This window comes from Arthroderma uncinatum, assembly GCF_011692745.1.
Source record: "Arthroderma uncinatum strain CBS 119779 chromosome Unknown scaffold3, whole genome shotgun sequence".
Classification (NCBI taxonomy): Eukaryota; Fungi; Ascomycota; class Eurotiomycetes; order Onygenales; family Arthrodermataceae; genus Arthroderma; species Arthroderma uncinatum.
The window spans coordinates 4,096,648-4,121,701 of record NW_022983865.1 but is presented as its reverse complement, the minus strand read 5'-3'; the positions used below and the strand labels follow the sequence as shown (position 1 = coordinate 4,121,701).

The 25,054-nt window shown below is 49.7% G+C and overlaps 9 protein-coding genes across 9 annotated transcripts; 5 read left to right on the top strand and 4 right to left on the bottom strand.

The window, feature by feature from the left end:
• Positions 1–145: 145 nt before the first annotated feature.
• On the bottom strand, positions 146–2,139 carry GIQ15_05011 (T-complex protein 1; the record flags this gene model as incomplete). Its single annotated transcript, XM_033552428.1, has 6 exons — positions 146–529; positions 596–1,630; positions 1,689–1,793; positions 1,845–1,930; positions 1,986–2,033; positions 2,097–2,139. The coding sequence occupies 6 exons, from the start codon at positions 2,137–2,139 to the stop codon at positions 146–148; spliced, it is 1,701 nt and encodes a 566-aa protein (XP_033406158.1).
• A 273-nt stretch (positions 2,140–2,412) lies between these two features.
• Positions 2,413–4,416, top strand: GIQ15_05010 (bifunctional aminoacyl-tRNA synthetase; the record flags this gene model as incomplete). The annotated part of the gene is made up of 4 exons (XM_033552427.1): positions 2,413–2,781; positions 2,858–3,027; positions 3,091–4,346; positions 4,406–4,416. The coding sequence occupies 4 exons, from the start codon at positions 2,413–2,415 to the stop codon at positions 4,414–4,416; spliced, it is 1,806 nt and encodes a 601-aa protein (XP_033406157.1).
• A 1,330-nt stretch (positions 4,417–5,746) lies between these two features.
• Positions 5,747–7,434, top strand: GIQ15_05009 (putative transporter; the record flags this gene model as incomplete). Its single annotated transcript, XM_033552426.1, has 4 exons — positions 5,747–5,982; positions 6,046–6,133; positions 6,479–6,556; positions 6,616–7,434. 4 exons carry the CDS (start codon positions 5,747–5,749, stop codon positions 7,432–7,434), a joined length of 1,221 nt encoding a protein of 406 aa, XP_033406156.1.
• A 461-nt stretch (positions 7,435–7,895) lies between these two features.
• Positions 7,896–10,112, bottom strand: GIQ15_05008 (uncharacterized protein; the record flags this gene model as incomplete). Its single annotated transcript, XM_033552425.1, has 1 exon — positions 7,896–10,112. The coding sequence occupies one exon, from the start codon at positions 10,110–10,112 to the stop codon at positions 7,896–7,898; it is 2,217 nt and encodes a 738-aa protein (XP_033406155.1).
• A 2,325-nt stretch (positions 10,113–12,437) lies between these two features.
• On the bottom strand, positions 12,438–13,509 carry GIQ15_05007 (3' exoribonuclease family protein; the record flags this gene model as incomplete). The annotated part of the gene is made up of 2 exons (XM_033552424.1): positions 12,438–13,300; positions 13,362–13,509. 2 exons carry the CDS (start codon positions 13,507–13,509, stop codon positions 12,438–12,440), a joined length of 1,011 nt encoding a protein of 336 aa, XP_033406154.1.
• Positions 13,510–15,465: 1,956 nt separating this feature from the next.
• Positions 15,466–18,566, bottom strand: GIQ15_05006 (phosphatidylethanolamine N-methyltransferase; the record flags this gene model as incomplete). Its single annotated transcript, XM_033552423.1, has 4 exons — positions 15,466–15,540; positions 15,603–15,693; positions 15,783–18,333; positions 18,386–18,566. 4 exons carry the CDS (start codon positions 18,564–18,566, stop codon positions 15,466–15,468), a joined length of 2,898 nt encoding a protein of 965 aa, XP_033406153.1.
• Positions 18,567–19,630: 1,064 nt separating this feature from the next.
• On the top strand, positions 19,631–20,679 carry GIQ15_05005 (cytosolic Fe-S cluster assembling factor NBP35; the record flags this gene model as incomplete). The annotated part of the gene is made up of 2 exons (XM_033552422.1): positions 19,631–19,700; positions 19,769–20,679. 2 exons carry the CDS (start codon positions 19,631–19,633, stop codon positions 20,677–20,679), a joined length of 981 nt encoding a protein of 326 aa, XP_033406152.1.
• A 1,049-nt stretch (positions 20,680–21,728) lies between these two features.
• GIQ15_05004 (aspartyl protease 3) lies at positions 21,729–23,130 on the top strand (the record flags this gene model as incomplete). The annotated part of the gene is made up of 3 exons (XM_033552421.1): positions 21,729–22,111; positions 22,164–22,936; positions 23,003–23,130. The coding sequence occupies 3 exons, from the start codon at positions 21,729–21,731 to the stop codon at positions 23,128–23,130; spliced, it is 1,284 nt and encodes a 427-aa protein (XP_033406151.1).
• A 585-nt stretch (positions 23,131–23,715) lies between these two features.
• GIQ15_05003 (GU4 nucleic-binding protein 1) lies at positions 23,716–25,026 on the top strand (the record flags this gene model as incomplete). The annotated part of the gene is made up of 1 exon (XM_033552420.1): positions 23,716–25,026. One exon carries the CDS (start codon positions 23,716–23,718, stop codon positions 25,024–25,026), a length of 1,311 nt encoding a protein of 436 aa, XP_033406150.1.
• Between the last annotated feature and the right edge of the window lie 28 nt (positions 25,027–25,054).

Sequence of the window (25,054 nt, the reverse complement as noted above, 5' to 3'; positions counted from 1 at the left end):
ATGCTTTTATATTTCTTTTCTCTTCCCAGGACATTAAAGTAGATGCATTAAGTTGCAGAAGCCAAACGAATTGCCGTAGACAGCACAATATGCGCTAAGCCGACATTTATCGTTGAGCTCGAGCCACGTCTGAAGAATGTTTAATCTAGTGACCATGTCCGTCGTCCTCGCGCTTCTCAGGATCCAACTTGATCATGGTATCAATTCTCATGATAGCGATACAGGCTTCGACGGCACTCTTGAGCTGCTTCACCTTGCTCATGCTCGGCTCCAAAACACCAGCCTTGACGGAATCCGTTACTCTGCCCTTGATAAGCTCGAGTCCATAGTTTCTATAGTTCTTTTGCTTGGCGATAGCCTTGTCAGCTTCGTTGGCGACGCCCTCTTGGACGCGGAGGGCGTGGGCGTGACGAGAGCGTAGTTGGGCTACGAGTTCAGAGGCGTCTTTGGCAGCGTTCACGGCGAGGGTTTTGGGAATAATGAGGAGGGATTGGGCAAATTCGCCAATCGCAAGTTGCTCTCGGGAGCTCTATACATAGAATTGGTTAGATTTATACATAAAGGAATAAGGATGGCTGTAGATGAGATAACTTACCACTGTGCTTGCAAACTCCTCAAGGTAGATGTGAAGGGCAGTTTCCACAGCACCACCACCTGGGACAATGGAACCACTCTCGAGTGTTCTCTTGACGGCACACAGGGAGTCGTGTACGGATCTTTCCATCTCGTCGAGCTGGAAGTCATTTGATCCACGTAGGATGATTGACGCAGAGCTGAAGACTTTGGTTCCCTTCACCAAGATACATTCATCATCAGATATTCTCTCTTGGACAACCTCTTCTGCATGACCCAGGTTCGAGGCGTCAAATTTCTCATCTCCATTGAGATCAGAGAGAGTGCTGAGGAGCGTAGCTCCAGTAGCCTTGGCAATTCGTCGCAAATCTTCCTTCTTGCATCGTCGAACAGCCATAGCACCCTTTTCTACGAACATCTTCAAGCACATGTCATCAATTCCCTTGGTGGTGAGAATGACGTTGGCACCAGACTTGAGAATCATCTCTATCCTGTCAATAACGATGCCAGCCTCTCGCTCACGAATCTTCTCAAGTTGCGTTGGGTCTTCAACGGTAATGTGAACACCGAGTTTCATTCGCTCTTTCTGGAAGTTCATATCGAGACAGGCGATTTTCGCGTCCGTTATCCTGGTTGGCATGGCCTGGGAGGCGATGGTACAATTCAACGCATAGCCGTTGACCAATACGGATTCCAAGCTACTTTTTCCATGTGCTTTGAGTAGGTTAACTGCCTTGACGGGGTATTTGACCTCTCCTTTCGGGGTCGTGGATTTGACAGAGAGCATAGCATCGACAACCATCTTGGCGAAGAAATCCATATCCGATCCGATAATCTTACTAGACATGGACGTTCTGGCAATGCTTAACAAACTATCCTTCTCTAGGTTATCGACTTTGATGTTGATGTTCTCGTTCATGTACTTCACGGCCTCACGGAGGGCTAGTCTGTACCCTGTTATGATGGTGGTGGGGTGTATTCTGTTCTTCATCAATTCGTTTCCACGTCGAAGGAGTTCTGCAGCAATCAAAACAACTGAAGTCGTGCCATCTCCAACCTAGTCCAACCCCGTTAGATGGTCGTCTAAGAATGTAGTTTTATTGCGGGGTCCGTACCTCCTTATCCTGCTGCTGTGCCAAATCCACCAGAATCTTCCCAGCCGGGTGTTCAACATCAAGCAAGGCCAAGATTGTTGCTCCGTCATTTGTAACTGTGACGTCCTGCAATATATGTAAGAATGTGAGGGAATCGTGGCCGAGGGGAACTCATACCCCTATATCATCCACCATCATCTTGTCCAGGCCAGAGGGGCCAAACGAGCTTTTCACAACATTGGCGATAGCTTGCGTTGCAAGAACTGACAAGAGAATTAGACACCAGATCCATGACCAGGGCAACAGAGCTTAACGAACCGTTCTGGTCGCGAATATCGGAGCCGCTCAATTTCGTTCCTCCTAGGACTGCACAACAAATTGTCAGCTTAGTTAGCTGCCTAGCGGGTCGAGAAACCGCAGACGACTTACAGAGGGTCCCGGAGTTCCGCGACTGTTCAAAAATGCCTGCCATGATCTCGAGAAAAGATCAGATATGCCGTTCGACTGTGGCTTCGAGCTTGCGATGGTATTGTCAAAGGCATGCGATGTTCAGGGACGCAAGAAAGCAGCTAGGTTTCTGCCACTAAAGGCGGTGAACCCTTTTTTGATTTTACGAACTTCCCCTCCAAGTCGCTATTTGTGTGTGGTGGGAACAACAAGCATCACCATAGCTGGCCCCCTTTGATACCTCGCCGTTTACTCTTCTACGCCGCTGTTAAACTCGCAATTTACCCAGGGGATAGCCATGTCAGGCCAGGAATCTGCTAATCCGGCCCCCGCGACCAAGCCTACCTCGCTCCCAGAGCGCAGCGCGAACCCCGCCAGCGGCGACGGCAGTGCCCCTCCACCAGCAGAAATCTCCAAGAACGCCGCAAAGAAAGCTGCGAAGAAGGAGAAGCTCGCTCAGGGGAAGGCAGGGAAGGCTGATAAGGGCATTGGTCACAGCGGAACGAAACATGCGGCTGTAAAACCGGCGAAGAAGAAGGGTGATGGCCCTGCGCTTATTGGTATAGACGTCACGAAGGAAGATGATTTTCCAGCATGGTACCAGCAGGTGTTGTTAAAGGGAGAGATGTTAGATTATTACGATGTGTCAGGTTGTTTCGTTTTAAAGGTACGTCTGCTTTATATCTACGTCTTAACTTCCAAGTCGTCGAGAAAAGAACAAGTCGCTAATGGTGCTCATGTAGCCTCATTCTTTTTTTATCTGGGAGCAAATCCAAAGCTGGTTCGATGCCAATATTAAGAAGATGGGCGTTAAGAATTGCTCTTTTCCCCTTTTTGTGTCAGAAGACGTTCTTAAGAAGGAAAAAGACCATATTGAAGGGTTCGCAGCTGAAGTCGCATGGGTGACTCACGCGTAAGCACTTCTACCACCACTCTCAATTTATATGACGAAAACACCAACTAACGATGTATACAGTGGCAACTCTGCTCTAGAAAAGAAAATTGCTATCCGTCCAACCTCCGAGACTGTTATGTACCCATACTACGCTAAATGGATACGAAGTCATCGTGACTTGCCCCTTAAACTCAATCAGTGGAACTCGGTGGTGAGATGGGAATTCAAGAACCCCCAGCCATTCTTGCGCACAAGAGAGTTTCTATGGCAAGAGGGCCACACTGCCTATTTAACAGAAGCTGAGGCTCGCGAGGAAGTGCTTCAGATTCTCCAACATTATGCCCACGTTTATGAAGAGCTTCTTGCAGTCCCCGTCGTTCAAGGGCAAAAGACAGATAAGGAAAAGTTTGCAGGTGGTCTTTATACTACCACTGTGGAAGGATATATCCCAGCTACGGGTCGTGGAATTCAAGGAGGAACGTCTCACGGTCTAGGCCAGAATTTCAGCAAGATGTTTGGCATAACTGTTGAGGACCCATCGTCACGCCCTGATGAGAAGAAACCACCACTCCACGTTTGGCAAAACTCCTGGGGATTATCCACCCGTACCATCGGTGTGATGGTTATGATCCATGGTGATAACCGCGGGTTGGTTATTCCTCCGCGTGTCGCTGATATCCAGACCATCATCGTGCCTGTTGGCCTGGGTGTCAAGACTCCCGATGATGAACGTGCATCAATTATGGCCGAGATCGATGCCATAGCCGCTGTACTATCGGCTGCCGGTGTCCGTGTTGAAGTTGATAGGCGCGACGGCTATACCCCAGGATGGAAATTCAGCGACTGGGAACTTAAGGGAATCCCACTTCGTCTTGAGTTTGGCCCCGGAGAATCCGCCGGTTCTTTCGTGACAACCTCCCGTCGTGACATCGCCGGTAAAGACGGTAAATCTTCCATCCCAATCAAAGAACTAGGTACCGCTGTCCCTGCGTTACTTGAAACCATCCAAGCAGACCTTTACTCTCGTGCAAAGGCATCATTTGATGAACACACCAAATTAATCACCAACTGGGACGACTTCTGCCCTGCTCTTAATGCCAAAGATATGTGCGTCATCCCACACTGTTTGACTGAAGAGTGTGAGGATCAGATCAAAGAAATGAGTGCCAGAAAGGCGGAAGAGGAATCTGGCGAAGAGCAAGATGCCAAAGCACCTAGCATGGGCGCTAAGAGTTTGTGTATTCCATTCGATCAGCCTAAAGGAATCGAACTTGGCGTAACTAAGTGTACTAACCCCAAGTGTGAGCGGACTGCTGTGAAGTGGTGTATGTTCGGACGTAAGTGCTCCCTCATTATCGAATTCATTCTATATTTACAGGATCTAACCGTTTTATAGGATCATATTAAGCATACACGCACGTTGATACCACCAGTCTTACTTTTTTAAATATCACTTGAAACATTCCTAGGAGTTAGCCGTTCAATTTAATCAATTTTTTGTATTTTTATTTTCCCGACATACAAAGATCTCACACATCTATATTTTTATCAAGAAAGCCATTAGGGGTACCCTCCAATATACCCTATAATGCAAACCCCTACACTTGCCCTTGCATCTGCCCTTGCATATACCCTTAGGCTTGCTCCTAGGAGAAAGATGGTATCTTCTTTCGATCCATTAATAAAGTACTAGTGGTCATACGCCCTATATTTTATTAATTGGTTAGATGAAGACACTTAACAGTTATGTCTCAAACGAGACACAGCCATTTATTAATTATATCAAGGAACTGATCTCCGTCATTTCGCTGTCTACATGCCAAGTGAAAATCCATAGCAGGTGGGACAAACATTTAGGCCAACTAAGCCGGAGTTATTTGTGAGAGCAATCCTAGGATGACCAGGGATTTTCAGCTGGCGTATTTCGATCAGAACAAATACTAGACCTTCCAGGGGATGAGTTCTCTCCTACACGGTAGGAGACTCGCTGTACACCATCAGTAGGCCGCAACCCGTTTAGGAAAAATGTGCGTGAAAGGCCCGGATTTTGCTGTGTACTCCGTAAAGGTAGCACAGACACGTTGCCCGTTGCACTGCGGATTAAGCGGGAGTTATGGTGCGCCCGCTCCTAAGGGAGTGGTGCTTTGACTCAGAGAGACAATATGAAACATGCGCATTTCGTTCATCTATAAAGATTGAAGGGCAGCTGTGGCCGTTGTTGACGCCTAACAGGTGGCAAACCTGCTCTCTCCCCCCAGCCAGTCTTGGATTCTTGGAGTCGCGGTTCATCCTAGTCAGACATTCTGTACCAGACGGTACAACCTCGCTAGGACCGATCAAAGGATTCAGACCAGTTGACGTGGTTGTCTCACTTGACGTCGTACCCACAGATGTCCGGAGGGTGACTACATGATGTGAAGTTGGGTTGTTGAAGAGTGGCTGCATTTAAGTTGTTTAACTCGTTGCGGCCCGCCGAGCCAAGACCCCCCTGACCCAGCGGACTGGTAATCCCGCCTTGGCTCCACTTCTACAGGTCTCCGCGTCGATGCATATATCGATTCGCTGCCTCATCTAATGCCCGGGCCATTTGCTTTGTTCTAGATTCAGGCCATCTATAAAGCTACACCTTGAGGTGCTCTGCTAATTTTTTCCCAATCTCATCATGCAGAATCTGTTGTTTAAGCGCAATCTCAGTTCTAGATCGTAGACTGAGGCCAACCATTGGAATACACCAAATATGTCGGCTTGTCCACTAGAACCTGTCGCGAAAAGCGCCAGTGCGAGTGCGGCCCCGAGTACAGATTTGGAAGATGGCGAGAAGTGCAATCCGCTTGTGAGATCTGGAGCTGACGATTCGTCCACGGATCCTAATGGCATTGGCTGGGATACCGACGACCCTGAAAATCCCCTCCACTGGTCGCCGCCTAAAAAGCTCTTGCATATTGTCCTCGTGAGCTTCTTTACATTCATTTCGTGGGTAACTTATTCTCTCGCATTCCGATTTACGCTGACATCTAGCTTATCTGCGAAACACAGAAACCTGGCGGCAACCATGTTTGCGCCTGGAGCAAAAGAACTGTCTGCAGAGTTCCATGTCACCGATTCCATGATTGAAGCTATGACAGTTAGTATCTATGTACTCGGTTTCGCTCTGGGGCCTCTCATACTTGCTCCCCTATCCGAATTATATGGGCGCCTCATCATTTACTACTTCTGCAACATATTTTTCTTCGCATTCACTGCCGGCTGTACATTCAGTACCAATGTAGTAATGTTTCTTATCTTTTCGATTCATATGTGGTTGCGCTGCATCTGGCCCTATGAGCATTGGCGGAGGTACGCTTGCAGACATCATCCCTCAGGGGCAGCGAGGGAAGGCCATGGGGTTATTCACCTTAGGACCGATACTAGGGCCGGTATATAATCAACCATACCATACAATATCTATATTTGCTAAATCATGATATAGGTCCTTGGACCTGCTATTGGAGGCTTTATAATGCAATATGCTGGCTGGCGTTGGACGTTTAGGATCCTCTTTATACTGGTAAGTGATATCAATATGCCCACTAATTTAAGCATAACTCTAAGAAATCTTACTTTTAGGCTGGGGTCCTCGGAATCGGCACAGCCATATTTATGAAGGAAACCAACGCTGCCATTTTGCTACAGCGGAAAGCAGAACGCATACAAAGGGAGACTGGAAACGCGAATCTAGCACCTAAGAGATCCAAAAGGGAGGCCCGTCGCCAATTACTTCATAACATTATTCGTCCAGTTAAGATGCTGGTCTTCTCGCCCATTGTTTTGCTTCTATGCCTCTATGCAGGGATAGTGTACGGCCTCATCTTTTTGCTCTTCACCACCTTCCCTCATGTCTTCCAGGGGACATATGGCTTTAATTCAGGGACTTCTGGATTAGCCTACCTTGGTCTAGGGTTTGGGATGATGTTGGGCCTGGTAGTATTCTATCTTTCTAGCGATAAGCTCTTAGAACAGAAACAAGGTAATTGCGATATCAAACCGGAGCAGCGTCTAATCTTGATGAAGTGGTTTGGCCCTCTCACCCCTCTTGGTTGCTTCATATATGGCTGGAGTGCATACTATCATACCCATTGGATTGTGCCAATCTTGGGAACTTTCGTCATAGGATTTGCTGCCTTGTTCGTTGTCATACCTGGACAGATCTATCTGGTGGACGCTTTCGGGGCGCAGGGGGCTGCTTCGGCTCTTGCAGCAAGCTTGCTTGTTCGTTCTCCTTTCGGTGCCTTTCTAGATCTTGCTGCCCCGCCTTTATACAGAACTCTGGGGCTAGGCTGGGGGAACAGCGTGTTAGGTTTCATTATCCTTGCCTTCACTCCAGTTCCGTGGTTGTTTTGTCGGTATGGTGAGGAACTGAGGACACGCTTTGCGGTTAATATTTAACGTCGATAATTTCAAGTTGGCAGTTAGGAACATGCATAAATACTCACAGCTAGATGTAGGGCCCTACTATCAAACATATGTATGTGGGAATAGTAACTACTCAAAATGGAGGTCTGATGGATGGGTACCGTGGGGTTAAGTGTTCTGTTATATTTAATGTAGCTAGCTAGCGATGTGAAACATAAGGAAAATAAGAAAGGGGGAATCATAGAGAATGGAGACTAAATAGATACACGAACAAACGCTAAAAAAAAATGCCAGCACGATTTTAAGGAAAGACAAGGAAAGCCATCGTCCAAAGAGTACATCACCTGGTATACAAACAGAGGAGATATCGAGATATAGAAATAGGTGGTATGCCGGCAGGCGGATGACACAGTCATCGAGTAAAAAGGTAAAAGGACTAAAGACTAGTTATTAGTCTTTTGCGAATAATGTCTCGAAGTCGACTGGAAGAGATTTTAGTTGCTTATAATTCGGAACGGCATCCGTCTCTTTCTCGACGACAGTGGAGAGTTATTGGAGTTCTTCTGGTTCCCCGCGCAAGAGTTGATGATAATGTTGTTGGTGGTAGTGTCAGAAATAACAATGGGGATATGTTTTGGGCGTGCGGGTTTGCGGGAGGGTATGAATAGATGTAGTTTAGAGGACTTTGTCGAAGAAACGGGTTTTCCCTTGGGGTTGGGGTCTAATTTCTCATCGTAATAGTCGAAAAGAGATATTTCCGGTGAGGTCCTAGAAATATCCTCGTGGTTTACGAGAGTTCTAAGGGACTGCTCGGAGTGGGACTGTCTCAATGTATCAGGCGCGTCCATAAATATCGACACAGCTTTTGAAAGGAAGCCCTGCGGCGCCTGCTGGCGCGTATTGGGACTTGACTGCTTGTTCAAGCCATTAGCGAAGTATACATTGGGCAGCTGGCCAGCAGCTGCGGAAGTCTTTGGTCGCTTTCCTGTTGTAGATCGAGCCGGTAGCGGTGGAATATCATTGGCATCGGAAATCCGCACACGCGCCGCCGATTGAGAATAGGTGTGTCTCCTTCTGCGAGCCACCGTATCCTCAGGCTTCGATTCTAGTCCCTTAATAGCAGGGAATGACAACTCTCGCCCCTGTGAGTCTGGTCTTCCACCGAGTTCGCGGACGGAGTTCCGTTTGGAGGCTATACTTCCATCCCTCGAAGATAAGCTCTTACTCCTTGATACAGCAGTCATAGGGCGACCGCTAGATTTCTGAGAATTCCTGCCGTCCGAGCTAAGACCAGGAGTAAGCGAAGGCACGGGAGAAATGGGGCTCGCGCTCTGCGGGCTGATATGGCTGAATGCATCGTGGCTGTTAATTTCACGAATAATAGCATCCTGGAGAGACTCAAAGGTAGGGTGAGAACTCGTTGCTTGGGATGATGTGTATGCTTGCTTGAATAGGTTCATCATTTCCACGGCGCTAAATCCTGTGATCCTCGGGGATGGGTTTACAGGACTTGTAAGCGATATTGGGCTGTTTACAATCTCGTCAAGACTGGCGTTCAGATCTTTGCACGGAGGTGCAGCAACAGCTACGATGGATGGTTGCCTTGATATTTTTGCAAATTTTCTCCCAGGAGCAGCGAGTTGCGTGTTGATAGAGAGGTCACGAACGTTCCTCTTTGAGCCCCTCCTAGCAGCGTTTGGAGACAACAGGTTGCCTGATGGGTTACTTGGGGGGGACTTTGCAGCTTGTTGAGATTCCGGTACGACTTTTTTGGTGGCTGTGGGTGTGTCCTTGAATGATGGTGTAGGTTTTGATTGGGGTTTCCGGCTGCCTCTGCACTCGGACGGAACATGAGGCGTGTCGGCACTGTTTTTGGTTCGTCCTAGGCCGTCGTTGACTCGAGGAGATGGAATCTGCTCATCCTCTCCAGCAAATTGGACAGAAAAGGCTGGTGCGGACTTCCTTGAGCGCAGGGAACCATTTACTCCAGAGTCTGCCCTGGGTTTCCTCCCACTCGACGACTTGCCATTGCTTAAACAAGATGGAAGCCTGCGTAGGTCTTGATCCGAAGAAATAGCTCTGAGGGCAGCATTCTCTTCGAATGACTTTGAACAAGGTATCCCTTGACTCTCTTTCACCCTTCTAGGCTTGTTATATTTCTGGCTATACCCACGAGTCGGACCTTCCCCCGGCGGCGGTGACACTAGAATTGGAGGGCTAGAAGACACCATATTCCGGTCTGCAACATCTTCTTGGTATATTGCGGATATAACCTGTGAGTAACGAGTAGCCGTGCCTGCGGATGCTTGTTGGCTATTTGTGATATTCCGTTCAGCAACTTCCTCGTTATAGGAATCGGTAGGGGACAGAATGATTGGGGAATAGTGCTGCTTCTGCCTAAAGAAGATGGCCTCCAAGACATCGACATGGCGCTTCGTTCGCGAAGGGGACGACATAATATCTATGTATTTGGAGCGCTTTGTGGATGGACGTGATCGAAGCTGTTCGTGTAGATCTTCGAATTGCTTTTCAAACCCAAGATATGGCTGAATGCTCCTATGTCGTAGTTGGGGTGGCCGTACATCTGGAGGAATCGGGGCTTCTGAAATCGAAGTGTGTGGAAGGTGAGATGTCGCGTGGTGTTCTCCGTCGGCTTTCTCAGACTGGAACAACGGCCTGTCCGGGTGAAATAATTTCTTGAGGGCCGACATAGTTCCTTCGGCGGTGTCTTATATGCCGAAAGAGAGACAGGGAGAGTGGGAATAATCAAAATTGCATTGCAAAATTCATCGCTATGACTTGCATCCCAACTATCTCAAGGTCAGGGGATAGTATTGGTCGAGAGCCATTATCTCAATGTAAAGGGGGAGCTATATCAAGAGCTTCCCTGGAAAGAGCTAGGGTTATGTTGACGGCTAATGCAATTCCCGAGCTATCCAGGTTCAACCTTGGAAGGGGGCATGAAGGAACAAGAATATTCGGAGTAATATGAATGACTATGGAGCAAGTGAGACTGGGGTCATTATATCCGGCGCCAGAAAAATAAATACTATACGAGGTCCGTCAGTCTAGCGATCGGCAAGGGGTGGAGTGGTTAGGCGTTCCCTCGATCTTCTTTTCCTGTGCCAATGCATGCACTATCTATACCGCCTCCACAGCCATAGTCGAGCGAAGGTTATATAGAAGGGTCTGGGCCGCGTACAGAGTACGTATGCAGTATTTGGACAGATAGCCATCGTCCTGCGAGCCCAAGGGCGACGGATTTCGCTGTACTCTTGTACTCTGCTCCTCAGCTGCGTGGCTAGGCGCAGCCAAGGTTGAAAGAAGCCGCATCAAGGGGTGCATTTACGGTATAGTCGACCTCGGATGGGGAAGTACGCCAGTGAGCCGTCTCCACTGGTAGCGTTAGTATCTGCCGTCCCGGGGCATTGATCAGGACGATCTTGCGGAACAGAGTGCTGTTAGTGCCTTGGCCGGGCTGGCGAGCCGTTCAACGGCGACCAAAGAGTGGGCGTCGAGGCCGTCTGCATATTGCTCCATAGGATGGCTTCAGGTCGACTGCCAAAAGCGACAGTTCGATTCCAACGTTTGCGGTCAGAATTACATTGAAGTGCGAAACATATGTCTAAGTATAGCCCGAAGCTAAGATTCCCCGGAGTGGGCAGCCGGAACGGACCATGAGCTAAGCACAGCCTTTGGCTGAACAGGGGTTCACCTTGCAAATCGTGTGATATCCCTCCTTTTCGCGTGCAACCTGAGAGTGATATCACCCACCTCAGCGCGATGAGAAGAGCAGGCGGACGCGATCGCAGCTACTCCGTACTCTGTACCCTGTCCGCCCGGCCCCAGGGTTGAGTCTCCGTGCAAGATGGGATTCTTCATCGCAATCGGCCGCCGTACCGTACCCCCTGAAAGCCCGCGCTTGGTGTTCTAGCTGCAATTAGCTCTAAAGCAAGAAATCAGCACCGCGGAACTGACGACGGCAAATGGTAAACATGGATTCCTAGCTGTAGCTCGTCATTCTGTTTGTCATCTCGACACTGGAAGCGAGAGATGCGCAGTTTCAAAGCTCCGTAAACGCCACATCCAACCATGGAACGTTCCTGGCCCTCTGTTCATCAACTGCTTGAAAGTCGATACGGCGTGCTCCGTCTCGAATGTATCCCTGTCGACATCCTCGTGAAAAGGGGCAGTCTAGAAGCGTCAGATTTCTAGATCCAGTCGAGTTCAGAATAAGCAGAGAATGACAAGATGTCATGGATGTCTTGCTGCAAGATGAGCAGAAGTCGGAAGTTTCGAAGAGTGTACATGTCACGTGGTTTGCATATTTGTTGCATCGGCATTTTAAGCGTCGATCTACGCAGGATATTGGACACTAGATCAATTATTGAACTAAGCATAAAACTAAGCATCATACGTAGCACGGCCCTCACACAGTCACAACTTTAAGAGCTGGAGTATTGGCCGGATGAGCGCTGGTAGCTCATAAAGAGGTGGCGGCAATCGACTCGATCGCCGGGATTACGCTCGACGCTATGATGTTGGCTATCGGTATATCAAGGAGATCACCTTGGGCAGCGATGGTGGTGGCGATAACCTCTAACGGCTGGCCGATATTGCGCCATGATGCATGAATGCAGAAAAACGGAGCGTTAGAAGTCCTGACAGGCGGGGGGACGAGGGCGTAGTGGCTGGTGTTGGAGATCCTTTGACTGTTGGCAAGACCTAAAAGAGTCCAAGACGTGCATCAAAGATGGGCAGCTAGTAGACTGCTGGCGGGGGCGAGTGCTATCGCCAAAGCTATTGATAAGAGCCACCACTTAGGCAAACATCCGAGGCATCGATAGCCCGTTCAGCCTGTTAACAGCGGCTCGCTTCATATTGCGAGGGGTCGAGGTATACTTGTCTCCTCCTCAATGGGATGGGAAGAGTTAGCACTGACAGGCCCCCACCCTCATTAGCTGTAAACGGAGGATAAGAAGGAATTGGTCATGGTGAAGGTCAGTTTCGTTATTATTTTGTTCATGGATCAATTTTCACATTTCCATCTCGCTCTTATTGTCATTGTGAGGTATCTTTGTTGACTGGTTGGCGGCTTGCTCTGCGGACTCCTTGACTGCTTCTATAAGCACGGTATGAGAGGCCTTTGCGGCAGCAATAGCGCCATCCATCAGAGCATCGTGGCCAAGGGAAGCGTTAAGCCCGTTCGAGCCCGTGCCCGGCAGGTCTCCCTTTAGCCACAATTCTGTAATCTCATCCAGAGATGGCATATAGCCCACGACACATGCAGAGGAAATGTTCAGATGCTCAGAAGGATCAGGGTCAAGTACCAGTGTCTGTGTCGACGTTTTGGCTTCCTCATTCGAGCCCGAATCTTCAACAATGGCGGCAACACCTCCAGCAACAAGATCCAAACAGTCGATTCTCGCATCAGCAATAGCCGCAGAAGCCACAGTGACACAGTGGGCAAGGACATTCATCATCCCCCACCCATCAGATCCAGTCAACGATTCTGCAGTCAACATATCACCCCACCAGCGATCATCTTCCCCTTCTAATATCATTATCGTGATATCGAGGCCACTCTTAGGCCACCGGTCACCAATTATAGCACCCCGAAGCGCATTTTCAAGGTGTACCCCTAAGTCTCTTTCGTTCATGTCACGTATATGAGCCCTCCGTCGTCGGGCAGCAAACGGAGCAAATTTGACATGTGCAGATAGCAGAAGGTTTGGAGAGAACGGAGTAGATCGAGGGAGTGGTTTTGGCCCATTGACGGAGCATATCAACTTTAGAGAAGAAGATGGTGGGATGAGAGATTTGCCGGCCGAAGCGTTAGAAGGATGAAGCTCAAAATACGCTGACCCAGACGCTGACGGTACGACCCCCGTTTTCAAGTCTAGAAACACACGTTAGAATGATAATTGTCCTCGGACCTGCTACTATAGAGAGCAACTTACATATTTTTCGCAGCTCTCTCGCCGTTCTGGTGCGAGGAGGGCGTTCAAAGGCTGTCGACTGCGACTTGTCCCCAGGGTCTGAGCAGGAAACAAACACCGGTGCCCGGGTCCCGCCAGCTGGGCCGTTTATGCGCCTTCTATCTGTCATCTCACGCGATCAATGGCTCCCGAATGTGCTATCAGGTATGTAATAATCTCTCTGCTTGAGGTTTCGTGATGTTTTTCCCGAGTGGGCCACTAAAGCTGTGCGGGCCTTTGTTTTCCCGGACTTTGCACATCAAAAAGCTCGATTTTCCTCCTCGACTTCATCTTTTTCTTTTCTCCCACACACAAACCGCGATCTCCCATCGCGAAGACCGCCAGTTGATGCTCTGGTGGCTTCATGATGGGAGATCGCGGCTCGGAATGATAGGTAAGCACTTGACTTTTCTTTTTTACTACACCGGCTTCGCCAATTCCTCTTATGATGCATATTTTAACCAGTTCTTTTGGCGATTATCAATGAGCCTTATTGAACATGCACTACCATCTGATTACTCCTCTATCTTTCTCATTTATTCGATCATCTCTCTCTTGACGACTTGAATACTAATGTATGAGAATAGTTCTAGCACTACTACCTCCAACGACTAATCTATCGAGATGCCAGATAACGATAAAATGTGAGTTCTACAACCAGTTCTTGCGCAATTTTACCCTTCATGATGAGAATCATTTTTCAGTTCTGCTTCTGTATTATCAATGAAGATAACAAATCTTACCAAATTCCTGATAACATCAACGCTCAACTTGCTATTTAATATCGATCCAGGCCATCGCATCTTGCTAACCTGTTCAGTTTGGTATTTGTAGGTAATACTAGTAAACGGCCACCCGAATTAATATCACAACAATATATCGTCAATTGCCTTAATGTGAGTTATAGCCTCGCGTCTCATCTCGTACCACCCACCACCTCCTTTATGATGATACCAAGTCAATCCATTCCAAGAGCCCGTCAGGGCAACCTCTATTTGGGCGGATGTTTCCAAGCTTGGTTTGATAATCCACTCCCTCCCTGATACCGGACCTGTCATCTTTCATAGAGGATAGGGATGATTGGTTGTGGAGGAAGGCAGGGACGTTTTCGAACCGTAGCTCAGTTACTGAAGCCCAAAGTCCGATCTTGATCATTGTTCTTTCGGCATTTCGTTTTGGAGTGTTGATAGAGCAGTGGTCTTGATTGGGGAGGGGATGATTTTAAACGGCTTAACTGACCTACATTTGTGCCTTGCCCTTTTGTACATGTCTCAGTACGAGGTTTCTTACGTCTGACCTTGAAGATCCTTACTGACTATTTGAAGTTTGTAAGTTGTGCATTCTATATAGACAGCCTCTGCCAGTTAGACCATATTCGGGATTAGCAATGAATTAAATACATTTACTAGAAGTCTACATCTCTACATTATTTCGTCTTATTTATCCAACGCGATATATCCATATCTTTTAGAATAATATGTAAAGCGAAACAATACCCGTGTATGTGTTTAATTGTATTCATAGGTCGTATGCTCTCATCAAACGCCCGATCTCATCTTATTTCTGTCTTTTTCTTCTCTTGTCTTGTCTTGTTCTCCGTGCCTTGTATAAATGCATAAAAAAAAACGTGAAAGATAGGCCATAAAGCGGATGTGGATGTCTGGCATTCATCGTGCATCAGGGTAGGGTATGAATATAGGAAAGGAGAGGACATAAATACGTTCAATCTTTAATCTATGAAAAAGGGCCAAAAGGGGGAGTAAAGGCCCGGAATCTTTGAGTAAGAGTATGCTCCAACCACCGACCATCAATGCTATTCCCGATAAACATATATAAGAAACACGGGTAGTAAATCCAGGAGGGCAAAGGAAAGTTGATATACTGAGGCCAGACACACTTGGGGCAGGGGGGGAGGGAGGGGGGCTATTTATACTGTATAATGATGTATTGAAGCTGTTGACGAGGTTGCCGGTGCCGTACGCTGTGTGAATTCAGGTTACTAGGGGGGTTGGATGCGAGCATCTCGGGGGCGATGAGAGTAATTGGCTGTCTGGCTCCGTGATGTCGAGAAGTCAGTGTGAGAAGTCTATTTCATCTCTTCGGTTTCGGTTTCGCGAGTTGGAGTAGCGGCGCCATTGGCTCTGGTCATGCTATATGGAGCCTGTATGTATGATGTTAACCACTACTCTAGATAGAGGTATGGAAATAGGTGACTTAACATACCAATACTTTCTTTGCATTGCATATTCTCCACGCGAGGTTTCGGACATTCCCATCGGCCCTGACAACCTCAGTCGCGAATTCAATTCCAAACCTAGTATATCATGTTAGCAAGTAATAGAAGGTTTATGGGTAGAGTAGATATACATTTGATGCACCGCATAGACCACTCTCTTAGCGTACTTGGAGTCGCTCTCTGCCTCCCATCCGAACGGCTCCTCGACAGTCTGCGGCGAGATGTCCGGATCTCTATCAAAGCAGTTCTGCACGATAGGCAACAACGCCGTTTCAATTGCCGTGGTCATATATCCATGTGGGCCAGCGCCAGTAATACCAGCGCTAGGAATCTGGCTGGGCACTTGGTCGTCGTCGAACTTGGGAATACGGATCTCGAAGGGCCTTGAGGTAGTCATAACATTGTGCTTGCCGTTATGGTGGTAGCGGAATTCGAACACGCCCTGGGTCCACCATAGCTTGTCGCCGGCAAACACCATCTGGCCGGATGCCACTTCATGGGAATTGGATTTACTTGACTTGCCGGACTTTTTGGACGAGTCGGGTTTTGAAACGACGGCGTCACTGGTAATCAGTCCCTTTTCACTGACGAGAGAATCGAATGAGCCTTCATTGGTAGCTACCCAGCGACCCCAGGAGGAGACCTTGGTGACTTCGCGAGATGAATTTTGGCCAATCATGTATAATCCGACCCAGTCCTTTTTGCTATGGTTCAATGGCGCGGTCCAGGTAACTTTGATAGGAGAACCGTATTCGAGAACCAAGACTTCGGACTTGTGTTCTACGTCGTCGGGTTGGGCGATACAGTCGTTTCCGTCAACGCAGAGGGAGTAGTCGTTCATATCGTAGCCGGCAAGATCGGGCTCAAGACGAGTGATGGTGATGCGAGCGGGATATTTGTGGAATAGCTCACTGGTATCCTTGACAAAGGTGGTGACGCCGGCGGCAAGCTTTGGGCGCGCGGTGTCAAGCACCTCCTCGACAAACTCAATTGATTCATCCAGGATCCGATCAACGCTGCCGTGCAGTTGTTTGAACGAAGGCGGAAGCGACCGTTTGATGCTACGTACCAACCCAGCGTCCTGTCGGAGTCCGCGGCCATACAGTTTCTGCATGTGAGGGCGCTCTACCAGTTGAATGAATGCGATTCCTAGAGTATGACTTAATAGGGCGAGGAAGATCATGGCGCGACTACTGGTGATCAACGCAGCGCCCCAGACGCCTGCTAAACCAAGGACGCGCTCGGGGTTGTTTAGGAATCGATAGATGCCGCTATACGTCAACTTGGGAGCCTCGTCGAAGAAGAAGTCACCGAAGAACCAGCCAAATTCGCCTAGGGATTCGTAGATGCTCACCGACGTCCAGATCTGCAGTGCGATCAGGCCTGCACCCAGGACGTGTTTTAGGATAGCAAGACCGTACCCCCAGTTTTCGGGCAGGGTGTACATCTTCCAAGCGGCGGCGATGAAGCTGGCATAACACAACGTCATGCTAAGATGATATGTACCTTTCCACTGGTTCCATGCTTCGTCCTTGGTCTCTCCGAACTTGACGAAATGCCGGGTCCATGCTCGACGGTGGGATTGGCGGTTGAGAATATAGCCTATTCCAACGGAGTACCAGAGTCGCCAGATTGCAGCGTTTAGGACGAAGAAGAATTGATATATAGGTGTTGACGGGGTGAGCATAGCGAGTGCGAAGAAGAGTAGTTGAATGAGGATGATCGACGAATCCGTGATGCGGTGGAGGTCGAGGTTCTTGACGCCCACGAGGTTATGGGTTGCCGATGGCAAGGTAACTGGCGATGGAGACGGGGTCGTGTCGCTGCTGTCCGATGGACGACGGCTTGACTTTTCATCACCGGAGACAGCGTGGGATTCAACGAGTCTCTTGCGCGGCGGAGGCGCATTGTACGTCTTTTCGATATGCGGGTTCTCAACCAGTACGAGGAAGGCAAATTGCGCAGCGTGTGCGAGAATAGAGATGAACAGCACCTTGTAGCTCGCTGCCATGAGCGAGATTCCGTAATATCCAGCATAACCGACAGAGTACATGGGATGCGGTGCCATCTCAAACACTCCATCAAAAGTCAATTCCTGGTCGACCAAGTAGAAGAAATCACCCCAGTACCAGGCGAAATCCTTGACGACACGATGCGCATCCAGCTTCACCCACAGATTGAACAGCACGAGACCCATCCCGACGATCCATCGAAGGGTCATGACCATAAAGTTCTCTTCGGCAGGGCGCCCGCCACATGCGATCGCAAACAGGCAGTAAGAGGTAAAGTCGCACATGAGAATCAGGTCGACGACCCTCCTGAAGACCAGCCAGGTGTTGTATTCGATCGGGGCATCTTCAAACGAGTAGTCTTCCGGTATCTTCGTCTCGAGCTCGCGTTTGATGAAGCTGTATAGTTTTGGATGCGGATTCTGGCCGGTGGAGGGGTTGACGAATATCTTGGTCTTGCGGGCCCAGAGGACCATGGTCGAGTGGTTTGACTGCATGTGCAGAAGCCATCCTATGCCGATATTGTAGGCAGCGCGCCAGGAGAGGAAGAGGACGGCGAAGACGGGGATGCGGAAGTGGGAGGGCAGCAGGTAGAGCAGGATGATGTGCAGGCCGATGATGGAGAGGACGAGGATGTCTGACAGGTTCTTTGGCTCGGACGGAGAGAGCAGCTGGGACACCATGTCGCGAGTATGCGGGACAGTAAAGACTACTCTCGTTAGCTTCTATATCAGTATCTATAGATATCGTCGTGGTCATACCTGTCCCGTCTGGCGTTCGGCCGATGGTCTTTTTCTTCGCTTCGCTGCCATCGCCATCGCCATCGCCATCACCATCGTCCTCAGACATGGCAGACGACTTGACTGTCTCTACTCCCTTGACGGCCTTTCTCTCTCGCAGCCCACCATCGTCTGGCTGGGCTATGGTAGACAGTTTCGCCATGTCACGCCGGTCCGTCAAGTCAAGTCACCGTCGAGTCACTGTAACGTAACAGCGTCTACTCTGAGTTGAATCTCGATGCGATCTCACTGATCACGGCCAAGTTGAATTGGCAGGTATACCGTCCTCTCTTCAAGGCGATCGACGGGAGTGGCGGCGACGGGAATATAAATAATCAAAAAACTCGAGTGTCGCTAACCGGCGCACGAGACCAGGAGAAAAAGAGGCTCGTATCCTTGCTGCTTGGCCGTCTCCTACCACATACACCACTGACACCACGAGAGACAGCGCCGGTCTTAGGATGGTCAATTAACGCAGTGCGAGTCCAGGGTAAAGTCCTGCTCGTCTACCCGCCGTACAGAGACTTGGAGGTGGGAATGGAGGCGGGGAGGCGGTTTGTGGGTTTGGCCGGCGATGATGTCAACACTGTGTACAGTATCTATCCCGGCCTGCATGGAATACGAACTCATAGGCTTCTACAGCAACTCGATGTACTCTGCGGCCTCAGATCGACTGCTAGGGTCTGTCTGACTTCCCGCGATCCTCTTGTCCTCCTTGTCCCCTTGTCCTCCTTGTGTCCTCGTCCTGGATGTGCTATTCGTCGTTACAATAGATCCTGGTGGTGATCTCTACCTTCTGCCTATACCTGGTGTTATACTACTCTTACTCCGATGATACTCTTATACTCCTTCTCTTATACTCTTGTTATACTTACCCTGGTGTAATACTCACTTCTCTCTACTCTTCTACTCTTCTACTCATACTTATATCTACACTACTCCTACTTATACTCTGATATATCTACTCTTTTCCTCTATGTTATGTATGAGGGGATGGTAACGGCGATACCAAAGTTACATGCATAAAGTGGTGTGTCTATCACATGTCTAGCCGATATGACCATACCATACATACATGATAAGGTATTTTTGATTATCAATCTTTCATTTTTCACAAAACACACGATATACACTACACTTAAGCATTACTGTCATTAGTCTATAAGATATCACTGTTACGGAGTACTGTCTAGTCTATTATAAGGTATATCTAAGGATACGTGTGGGATGGCGCCCTTACTGGGTGAGCCTCTGGAGAGTGCCAAAGACGCCCCAGACCTCGTCGCCCCAGAACCAGGTAAGCAGTCTGCATGCCGATAATCCACGTCTATAAGGATTATATTGATCGTCTAATGCTGTATATAGAGCACTGCCCCGGTCCGACGTCCTCGCAGGCAGGCCAGAGTGACGCCTGCGCCGGCTGCCCCAACCAGGCCATCTGCGCCGCTGCCCCCAAAGGCCCCGATCCAGACATCCCCCTTATCACCGCCCGTCTCTCCTCGATCAGACACAAGATCCTCGTCCTCTCCGGCAAAGGAGGCGTGGGGAAGTCAACCTTCTCCTCCCTCCTCGCACACGCCTTCGCGTCCAACCCCCGCTCCACCATCGGCATCATGGACGCCGACATCTGCGGCCCCTCCATCCCCAAGATGATGGACGTTGAGTCCGAGACCATCCACGTCAGCGCAGACGGCTGGAATCCCGTCTGGGTCTCGGACAACCTCGCCGTCATGAGCATACAGTTCATGCTACCCAACCGTGACGACGCAGTGATATGGCGCGGCCCGAAGAAGAACGGACTCATCAAGCAGTTCCTCAAGGACGTGGAGTGGGGGGAGATGGACTATCTGATAGTCGACACTCCGCCGGGCACCTCTGACGAACACCTCTCCGTCAACTCGCTGCTGAAGGAGTCCGGGGTCGACGGTGCGGTGCTGGTCACCACGCCGCAGGAGGTATCGCTGCTGGACGTGCGCAAGGAGATAGACTTCTGTCGAAAGGCAGGTATACGTATCCTGGGACTGGTCGAGAACATGTCTGGTTTCGTGTGTCCCAAGTGTACGCATGAGTCCCAGATATTCAGGGCCACGACGGGCGGCGGCAGAGAGCTGGCCAGAGAGATGGCCATCCCGTTCCTGGGCGCCATACCGCTCGATCCGCGGGTGGGGATGGCGTGTGATTTTGGAGAGAGCTTCTTGGACACGTATCCGGAGAGTCCAGCCTCGGTGGCGCTGAGAGACGTCGTCAGGCAGATCATCCAGCTCGTCGACCCTTAATTCTACACTGTATTCTTGTATCTTGCATCTTGTGTATTCTAGTGTTAGTGCATGGCGTGTCTCGCAGGACTAGTAGCGGAGATCAACCCTATCTTTATCGTACATATAAAAGATCGTGATATATCTTAGCCGCCGCCCAAAATAACCACGGCAAGGTCAAGGGGTTGCAAGGGCCGCATCCGCTCCATGGATATCGCCGTGGCTATGAATATCTCCCGTCCGTCGAGTCGACTCTGCAGACTCTGCAGACTCTTGCAATATACTTCTCGACAGGGTCTGGTTTCAATTCTCGCCATCGAATCGGCGCCATCAGCCACGCCAAGTTGTGCCCCCTGTCGCCCCTAATGGTTTCATCTCTGGCCGGCGGTTGTCCACCATCGTCGTTTCAACCTCTCGCTTCACTCCCTGGCCGGCAGACGTCCACAGAGCAGGAAAGTCACAGCGCAGCCCAATGGGCAGCCAAAGAGCTGGTGTTTACACCTCAGGATGCCGCCGGGGTGGATGCCGCGAGTTACTCCGTACACCTATTGGACCCTGTTTGCCTTTTCGACCTGCTTTTTCTTGTCTGCTTGTTCCTGGACCAGGGGCGAGAAGGGGCAGACTAGCTAAGCTTGAGATGTTTGACACTTGGATCAGTGTCGAGTTTATGCACCGGATTATAAAGATGATACTCTTCTACCCTTACCTTTCTTACCTTTACCATCCTTACCTTCTCTTACCCTTATTCTCTCCTTACGCTCTCTCTCTCCCCTACTCTCCTTATTCTCCCTCGTTTCTATCCTAGACGATAGACATAGACGACCTGCTGAGCAGTTCGCATTGGCCGGTCCATAAAAGTTCATAGACAACTCAGCCTGCGTCGAGCTGAGTGATATTGTCTTTTTTCATTGTTGACATTCACTTCTATCTTCATTCATCTATCTTCATTCACTTCTATCTCTTTCACTTTTATATCTTCTCTCACTTGCTTCTTCATCACTGCTATCTTGTGATATCTTCACTTACCTCTGGCGGCCGCGGTCTCTGGCCTCTCATTGTAAACACACAACATGAAGATGCATCTATCTTCCCTGCTGGTGGCTGCCCTCCTCCCACTCGCCTTCAGCAAGCCAACTCCCCGAAAGAAGTCGCCCGGCAGCTTCAAGGTCCATGTCGCACGAAGGTCGAGTCCGGAGTACATGCACGATGGCCCTACAGACTTGCAGAGAGCATACGCCAAATATGGACTCCCGACCACAGAGGACATGGATGGCTATCAGCCCAGTCCAATTGCCGATTTCGTTGGACACTCGAAGCTAGCAGAGGCTCAGAGCGAGGACGAGAAGGGCAAGGTAGAGAACAACCCTACGAACCATGATATCCAGTTCCTGTCGCCCGTCACCATCGGCGGACAGCAGTTTATCATGAACTTTGACACCGGTTCGTCAGACACGTATGTTCCCCTTACCCTGTATAGTATGCATATATATATTAACATTCCTTAGCTGGGTGATGAACACAAGACTGGACGAAGCTACCAAAAAGGACCACCATGTCTACGACCCGTCCAAGTCAAAAACCCACAAAGTGCTAGACGGCATCACCTTCGACGTCAAGTACGGCGACAAGTCCCATGCCTCGGGCCTGGTGGTGACCGATGTAATGGACGTCGGCGGCGCAACAGTCAAGGCTCAAGCCATCGGCCTACCCAGCAAGGTCGCCGCCTCTCTCGCCGACGACAAATCATCCGACGGCCTCGTCGGCCTGGCCATGACCAAACTCAACTCCATGCGTCCAACTAAACAAAAGACCTTCTTCGAGAACCTGTCTGAAAACCTCGACGAGCCCGTCTTCACCGCCCAGCTCAAACATGGCATGATGGGCTCGTACGAGTTTGGAGCCATCGACAAGACCAAGTACAGCGGAGACCTTGTCAAGGTGCCAGTCGACGACAAGAGTGGGTTCTGGGAGATTAGCTGCGGGCTCTACGCGGTCGGACAATTGGACAATATCCAAAAGGTCCAGAACGGGACCGGTTCCGCAATTCTGGATACCGGTACCACCCTCCTGATCTTGGACGACGAGATCGTCAAGGCATACTATGATCAGGTCAAGGGTGCCAGATACGAATCTAAGCGATATGCCGGCTGGGTATATCCTTGCAGCTCGTCGATGCCCTCGCTGTTCCTTGCTGTCGGTAAAGACCACATGGCCATCATCCCTAGCACGCTTCTTACCTTCCAGAACTACGGCCCTGACCCGGACACTGGTGTTGACAGTGAGTTTTAACCCTTTATCATCAGCATTGACACTTTACTGGATGACACTTACTAACGCTGAATAGCATGCTATGGTGGCCTTCAGTCCAACAATGCCGGCGGCATCCAGATCCTCGGCGACGTCTTCTTCAAGGCCCTCTTCGTCGTCTTTGACAAGCGTGGCCCTTCCATTTCTCTTGCACCCCATGCCTAGACTTCTAATTCTGATTTTCAGAGCGATCTTGCATTTTTTCTGGACAACGGGACGGTGTTTTATTCTTTTTTATCCTGTGTAGTTGGTCCACGGTACATGTGCCATTAAATTGAGCCAGACTTTGTAATAATGAATTTTAAATAGAGCAATGCTAGACATAATACTTCAATCATAAGAACAAGAAAGATATCACTGTTTACTATTACTATTTACCATTTACTGTTACTGTTTTTACTGTTGACGGGAGATTATATCTGTGCTTACATAATCAGGGACCCCTCGAAAATTACTATGACTGCAAAAACTTTTATATCAAACTGAAGAAAGGAAGAGAATCAGCAATTAACACATACCGGGCGTGTCAAGACCCAACCACCGCCTCTACTATTAGACCACTTCTTCTACAGGCTCAACTCAGTCTAACTGAGTTCCCAGACCTTCAAACTGCCGCCCCAAGGCTTCATCTCGTCTCTCCTTTGGGCATCAGCAACCCCGCAGCGTCGAGCAGTCGCCCAATCTCTCGCCGCAACGCCAGGAACATTCATTCGAACAGCTCCGAGACCAGGTTTCCTTAACTCAGCCACCATGGCGACGGCATCGGCTCCCACTTCTTCGCTCCTCTCGCTCCTCTACCGCTCATACCCAAAAGCAGTCCCCTCCCAGGCCACCGAAGTAGACCTGCATACCCTTACGCCTCTAATTTTCCCTACCGTCTTGTTCACCGATGCTGAGAGGGGAGAAATCGAATCATGGCTACCTACCATTTCGAAATTAACGGAGAGTTTAAAGGATAATGCTGATGTTGAAGCGGCTGGGTTGGGGGAACAGCTAAAGACCCTCAATACCCATCTGGCTACACGGACGACGATGTTGGGCGCAAAACCTTCTGTGCTGGATGTAGCTGTGTATGCTACCGTTGCGCCGGTGGTGGAGAAGTGGACTCCAGAGCAACGGACGGGTGAGAATGGGTATCACCATATTGTTCGACATGTGGACTTTGTGCAGAACGCGGACCTTTTTGCACTTGAGATACCAGCTGAGGAGAAGGTGGCTGTTGATCTGGATAGTGTGCTCGCTGTGCCTAAGCCAGTTGCGCCGCCAAAGGAGGAGAAGAAAGCTAAGAAGGAAAAGAAAGGTCCGGCCGGTGAGGCCACTGTTGTCGTTGGAAAGGGGAAGCCTGCTGAGGGTAAAGAGGCTGCCGCAGCTGCTGCCGGAGGAGAAGCTGGAGGAAAGAAGAAAGAGAAGAAGGAAAAACAGCCACGACAGAAGCCTGCACCAGCTCCGGCTGCACCTTTGTCTCCATCCATTATCGACCTACGTGTCGGCCATATTCTACGAGCTGTCAACCACCCCAACGCCGACTCCCTTTATGTCTCCACGATAGCATGCGGTGACGCTCCAGGCTCCGAAAATACCCAATTAGACGAAGAAACCGGCCTAACAGTCCGCACCGTCTGCTCAGGCTTGAACGGCCTCATACCACTTGCCGAAATGCAAGGCCGCAAGGTCGTTACGGTCTGCAACCTTAAACCCGTGACCATGCGAGGCATCAAGTCCGTTGCCATGGTTCTCGCTGCCTCACCACGCAACGACGACTCTCACGCCGGCCCAGTCGAGCTAGTCAGCCCACCCGAGGGCGCCGAGGCCGGTGAGCGCGTCTTCTTCGAGGGATGGAACGAAGGCGAGCCCGAGAAGCAGCTTAACCCCAAGAAGAAGCTGTGGGAAACCTTCCAGCCTGGCTTTACCACCTCAGACGGACTGGAGGTTGTCTTTGAGAGTGCTGCGGTGCCACAAGTTAGCGAGACGGCTGCCACCAAGCCGGCATTGGGCAAGCTGATGGTCAAGTCTGGCGGTGTATGCACCGTGAAGAGCCTTGCGGGTGCTACCGTGCGATAGACCATGCAACCTGTCCTGTAACTACTAG